Below are 6,559 nucleotides of genomic sequence, written 5' to 3' on the forward strand. Positions count from 1 at the left end.
CTCCACTCCGCTCCGCCGCCGGGCGCCGTCCGGGCGCGCCCGCCGTCCCCTCGCAGCGTTCCGCCGACATGGAGGGCCCCGGCGGCGGTCTGGGTCCCCGGGAGCCGCCCGACGCCGCATGCCCGGCGCTGCGGAGCCTGCCGCCCGGGCTGGCGCTGGGGCCGTCGCTGTCCCGGGAGCGGGGTACGGGTGTGTGGTGCGTGGGCCGGGCCCTGCAGGCCGGAACGCTGCTGGGGCCGCCCGGCGAGGCCCGGGAGGAGGCGGCGGGGCCGGGCTGGAGGAGGTGAGTACCGCCGGCGGCGGGACGGGCGGGCGGGGTGGAGCGGGCGGCCGTGCCCGCGGCCGACGCTGTGGCCGTGCCTTGCAGCCTGGTGCAGCGGAGCCCGAAGGAGGCGGAGGCCAACGTGTGGCTGGGCTGGGCGGGCGGCCGGCTGCAGCTGCGGGCGCGGCGGCCCATCGCGGCGGGCGCGGAGCTGCTCTACTGGCCGGAGGAGGCCCGTGGGGCCGCGGCGGAGGAGCGGCGGCCGGACGGAGGCGAGGGGATCGCGGCGCCGCGGGAGGCCGGGCCCAGGGGGAGGCCGGCGGTGCGGGGGGACGGGGCCTCTCCCGGCGGGACGGCGGCGGAGCCCCGCGCAGGTAGGTGTCGCGCTGGCGTGAAACGAGGCCTTCCCGGGCCTCCGGTGGCTTGGGCTCTCTGTCGGGGGGACGGTGCTGCCCCCCGGTATCTGTGCTGGTTGGTGTCCGCCCCGCAGCCCCGCCGGGGTTGCCGTCTTGGCCTGGCCATGCTTTTAAGAGCGACCAGCCGAGAAAGGAACATGCCGCCCTCTTTTATGCCAGGCGTGGTATCTCTTAGAAATACCGCCTGTGCCACACTGGAAATGCGGCACTGGTACTGTCAGTGGTGAGAGAACTGAGGCTTCCCCCGCCTCCCCCAGTTTAAAAGAAGAAAAGGTCATAGAAGTAACGGTTTTCGTGCCAGAGCCCCAGAATTACTGTATGGCAGAGTCTCTGTCTCTGAGGTTCATGATCCTCTGATGCCGCAGCAATTGTGTCATATAACAGTAGCCAGCATTTACTTCATTGACCATACTTTTGTGTTTGTGCAGGGGATCCCAGTGTCTCCAAGGTGGTAGCTGATGAATCCGCAGTCCTTGATGTCCCTACTGAGGTTAGGAGGCTGGTCACCAAGCATTTCCATGGGCTGCAAGAAGAGGAAAGCACAACTTCTGAACTTGAGCCATGGCAAGTCAAGGTGCCGAGGACTGAGAATCAGCACCTTGAGGCCATCTCAATCGTTAAGGCCAATGGCAGGTGCAAGGAAGAATTGTATGAGGGTGTGGATCCTAGATCTGCCACAGAAAAAGTCAAGATGGGGCATAAAGAGGCACGTCCAGAAGACCTGGATCTGTCATCACCCTCGAATGGGGTTCAACTCAGTGCTCCCTTGGCTGGCAAGCCGAGCAAGGTGCATGCTCTGGCCAGCCAGCTCCACAAGTGCCTGCAGGACTGTGGTGGCGGGATAGCTGGGCAGGAACCCCAGCAGCCCAGTCCTTCTGAAGGAGAGAGTGTAGAAACTTGTGAGAAAGAGAGCAAAGTTTCCAAAGACTCCAAACCAGCATCCCCAGCGCACGGGGAAAAGGGCACACTGGAGGGGCCTGAGGAGCAGGAGGAGTATACGGAGCTAGTGGAGGGTCATTTAGTCAGCCCACGCCCCCCACCAAAAGCTCTGTCCCAGAAGGAGATGATCAAGCGCAGGTACCGCTGCGGTGAGTGTGGCAAAGCCTTCCTGCAGCTCTGCCACCTCAAGAAGCACCGCTTTGTCCATGCTGGCCACAAGCCCTTCCTGTGCACAGAGTGTGGCAAGAGCTATAGTTCAGAGGAGAGCTTCAAGGCCCACGTGTTTGCCCACCGGGGTATGAGGCCTTTCCAGTGCACCCAGTGCAACAAGGCTTACCGCACCAAGCGAGACTTGCAGGAGCACCAAGTGCTGCACACTGGCCAGCGCCCCTTCTCCTGCGAGCAGTGTGGCAAGGCCTTTGCGCGCCGTCCCTCTCTCCGCATTCACAGGAAGATCCACCTGGCCACTGGGACTGGCCCAGCTGGTCCCAAGGGATGCCAGTGTGCCATATGTGGACGCCACCTGGCCAACCCTGGCTCCTTGCGTAACCACATGCGCCTGCACACGGGAGAGCGCCCTTACGCCTGTCCTTACTGCGGCAAGGACTTCCGACAGCAGAGCAACCTGCGCGAGCACCTCCGGCTGCACACAGGTGAGAAGCCCTACAAGTGCCGCTTCTGCGGCGACGCCTTCCCCAAGCTGCCGGAGCTGCGGCGACATCTCATCTCCCACACGGGTGAGGCCCACCTATGCACCGTCTGCGGCAAAGCGCTGCGGGACCCCCATACGCTGCGTGCCCACGAGCGCTTGCACACTGGCGAGCGCCCTTTCCGCTGTGAGCAGTGCGGCAAGTCCTACACCCTGGCCACGAAGCTGCGGCGCCACCAGAAATCCCATCTGGCTGACAAGCCCTATAAGTGCGAGCTCTGTGGCATGGGCTACACCCTTCCCCAGAGCCTTGCGCGCCATGTGTTCACCCACAAGCCAGAAAAGGACCCCAAGGAACTCAGCACTGCAGTGGCCTCGCTTGCTGTGGACCTACCCCAGGCAGCAAGGAAAAGGCCTCAGAGGAAGGGCCACCAGGAGGAGGTTGTGGCAGAGCCTACCTTGCTCATGGTGGAGGTGCCGGGGCCAGCAAATGAAGCCAAGCTGCTGCTCACAGCCAGAAGTAACTGCATTGCTACTTACCAGTCTCGAGGCACCCCCCCAGATCCTGGAGCACACAGGAGGCCTGCTGGTCATTTGCCATCGGCAAAGGACATCATTGAAATCACCATCTGCGAGCATGAGGACAAGTGCATTATAGTGCAGGACGAGGGCTCACCAAACAATGTGGTCATCATCCAGGAGGGAGTGGGCTTCGGAGCAGTGGCAGAAGTGGTGGAGGTCGAGACTGGGACCTGACTATCCCAGCCTACCCCTGCAGATCTTCTGTACATATTAAAATGGGATAAAAAACCCTAGCTGTCTTGTCTCTCTGTGGCAACAAAGCCCTGTAGCTCAGCCCCAGGCAGAATTAACAGTCTTGGAGGTAACTGCCTGTGTAGACCTGGGTCTTTTTGGAAGCCGCCCATTGCAGGTATAAGCCTACATATGTCACGTGCCGGGCCTGGTGCAGGGAAGGCATTGGCTGTTGATGGGAATAACGTCTTGGAGAGAACACCCACTGCGTTAATGAGCAGTACGTCTGCCTCTGTTACGCTGCCAGTGGGTGACAGTGCACTGTGGGGAAGGCAGGGAAGGTCTCAAAGCAGCAGCTTTGAACAATGCCTTCCTTTCACGTTTTTCTTTCAATTAATTAAATTGTTGCTATTCAAGCACTTTCCTGGGTTTTTACGCTTGGAGCTCAGCAGCACTTCTGATCCTTTGAAGGTGATGCTAATGTTAGACTTTGCTGGGAAGCAGCATCCCAAGTGTTTACAAGGTGTCTCTGTTGTGGGTTATTTGAAGAGCATTTTTCACAATTAGCAGAAGCAAAGTCCTGCCTTGGAGCTAGGGTTGAGTGTTCCTTCTCCACTGTCACCTGTTTTGCTTGCTGTCAGCTTCCTGGCCTTACGGTGGCTGGGTGGTCTGTCTGATGACACAGAAGGATAGCTTCGTGTCTCGTTGTGCCAATTGCATTGTACAGTGCAATTTTCACTGTCCCCAGCCAAGAGGCTCCTCGCTTCTCCAGGTAAGGGCCCAAGAGTTCATCTCGGTACGCTCAGAAGATTCTGCCTTTCCCCTCCACATTCAAGTTGGGTTCATTAATCTTGTTCTTTTTCTCGCCTTCTTGCTTACCCTCTTCCAATTCTTTCCTGTTCCCTGCAGCAAAAAGCTCAAATGCAGCACTACCACAGCTACACCCCAGTGTTTCCACTGCTCCATCTTTAGTGCTCATTTACCAACTGAGGCGTGATGAAGGAAACCGGTCCCATTTCAGGAAGGAAGGAAGTGCACAGTTCCCAATGCCACGTTTATGTGGCCTTATGGGAAGAGACCAAAAATCCCAGTCCACACAGAGGTCTTTCAGACTCGCCCACCTTGCACTCCCTTGTCACGTGTTATACAAACGCTGCTTTCATTTGCTGCATCCTCAGTTTTAGCTGTTCTTGGTCTCCATCCTGCCCCTTTCTAACATCTGCATTTCCCAAAAGAAGTTTTGTTTAAGGGCCTAAATTCTTTGGGCACTGTGCCCCCTGCACAAGAGGAGGGTATAGTGTCACCAGGGAATCACCAGTAGCACAGTTCCTTTTTGGGGTGCTATGAATGCAGTAATGTGACAATCTGAGAAGCTGCTCTTTGTAGTTTCTACATTCAATTTTTTCCATAAACTTTTACGACCAGTTTGTAGACAAGGTGCTCGAGTCAGATCCGTGACATTTTGATGTGAAGTGAGGTTGGAAGGTGAATTCAGCTGATAAATGTTTGGATGTCCTTATTTTTAGCTATTTTCTTTAAAGTCAGGAGGCAGATGAGCTCAGTCCTTGCCCTGGCTACTTGGAGAAGGACCAGCGGGAGCGCAGGCGTGGGAGGGGGGAATTGTACATGAAGCCGCAGTGCTTCCTACTGCACTCCCTTTGGTGCCCATCCTAACTCTTGCAGTTTCCAAATATTGACACAGCTGCAAAGCGTTCTGGCTGGAGCTGGGCTTGCGTGCTGTGTTTGAAGCCTGTGCCCTCTGTCACAGCAGAAGCGGGAAAGAAGGGGAGCAACATGGAGGGAGGGAAGGGGAGAATCCAGGCCCCTATGGCTTAATCTGCTGACCTGTAACTACCTTCTTTATTCTGAGATAATGGGACAGAAAACGTAGGAGCAATTATGAATTAGGAGGTCCTCACAGAAGCGTTATTCGCTTAACAGTTGATCTGAGTAGGTAGAGGCACATCTGTGCTGTGCTGCACGTATCACTTGGCTAAACTTGGATAAACTTAGCCAACTAATCCTGACCGAGGAGCCCATAGGTGGCTCCCACTGGGTACCTGGTGATGATGTCACCACCGTGTCTTTGTCTTAGAAGCAGCATGTGCTTAAGTGAACAACCTTTTGCTTGACAGCAAAATGATGAATAAAGTTGCTTACTCCTAAGAAAACCCTATAAAAGCCCTGATCACCACGATGCTGCTGAACATCAACATGGGTGGGGTCTGTGCAGCGTGCCACGGCCTGACTAGGTATGTGTATGATGCCGTCCAACTTGGTGTTCGCAGCACCTGAAGGGGTGTAGGATCGTCTAAGGCTATACCCTTTCTTGTGTTACATCCAATAAATGGTATTTTAATTAATACATTATGGGCTCTGAGTGCCTTTCTTACTGGGATCATCAAGGCCAGGCTTGATGAGGCTCTGAGCAATCTGATCTATTTAAAGATGTCCCTGCTTACTGCAGGGACATCTAAAGACTAGATGACCTCTAGACGTCCCTTCCAACACAACACATTCTATGATTCTATGATCCCTAAAAAATCCCTAACTGGATCCTTGCCCCAGTGCATTACATTTGGTGTAGTTGGCAGGATCCTGGTGAGAAACACCTTACTGGAAGAAGGACAGTGAGGAAAAGGATGGGTGCCTGCCTGGTCCCATACGCTGGCATGGGGACCATGCAGTATGCTGCATTATAATGCTGATCATCATTATGCCTGGGGGCAGCAGACACATGGATCACCTGTCTGGAGATTTTGTGTGCACCCGTGACCCTTATGGCATCAGAGAGTAAGCACACAGGTCTCCTGGCTGGTGGGGCTCCACCATGCTGGCAGGGCTTCACCAGGGCTTCGGCGTGCTGCTGCAAGCCTCCGGGACGACAAGTGCACAGTTCTGTTGGATGGTTGGGGTCCTTCATGGTGGCAGGGCCTCACCAGGTATCAGGCACACATGTAAACTTCAGTGTTACACTTAAACCTCACACTACAGCCAGGGTTCAACCCTTGGACAACTTGTAAACTGGCTTAAACATGACCAAGGTGTTTGAATGAAAAGGCAGCAGCAGGCTGCAAGGGAAGTGGGTGATTGCCTGGGACCTGAAGACCTCCCTGCTCTGCAGCTTCCCCCATCTTCAGGGACAGGGGAACCCCTGTGTGAAGGGATGGGGGATTCATCCTTTGTACCCAAAGCGTTACAATTGGTGATCACACTGTATAATTTGCTTCAGGAAAATATTCAGAAATGCCACAACTACTGAACCAGCAAACTAGATCTGTCATAGAGCAAAGGCTCAAGAAAACAGGCCAAGGCCAAACCCTCTATACTCTGCTCCCTGAAAGTTGGGGAAATAGCTATAGGAAATAAAGAACTGCCAAAGGCTCTCTCCACTTAAAAAGAAAAGTCAACTCATAGGGGGAAAGACAGCAAAACTCACATCTGTGTTGAAAGCTGTTACTCTGGGAGGATAAAAGTATGAAACCTAACTCTCTTACCCTAAGAAAGAAAATAGCATCCATCATTCATGGGTGGGTGAAG

General features: G+C 55.1%; 1 protein-coding gene across 1 annotated transcript; it reads left to right on the forward strand.

The window, feature by feature from the left end:
- Window positions 1-68: 68 nt before the first annotated feature.
- On the forward strand, window positions 69-5,363 carry ZNF408 (zinc finger protein 408). The gene is made up of 3 exons (XM_063331903.1): window positions 69-283; window positions 368-636; window positions 1,107-5,363. Exons 1-3 carry the CDS (start codon window positions 69-71, stop codon window positions 3,020-3,022), a joined length of 2,400 nt encoding a protein of 799 aa, XP_063187973.1. The 3' UTR covers window positions 3,023-5,363.
- Window positions 5,364-6,559: the final 1,196 nt, after the last annotated feature.

The sequence above is a fragment of the Chroicocephalus ridibundus genome, chromosome 4, assembly GCF_963924245.1.
Source record: "Chroicocephalus ridibundus chromosome 4, bChrRid1.1, whole genome shotgun sequence".
Taxonomy (NCBI): domain Eukaryota; kingdom Metazoa; phylum Chordata; class Aves; order Charadriiformes; family Laridae; genus Chroicocephalus; species Chroicocephalus ridibundus.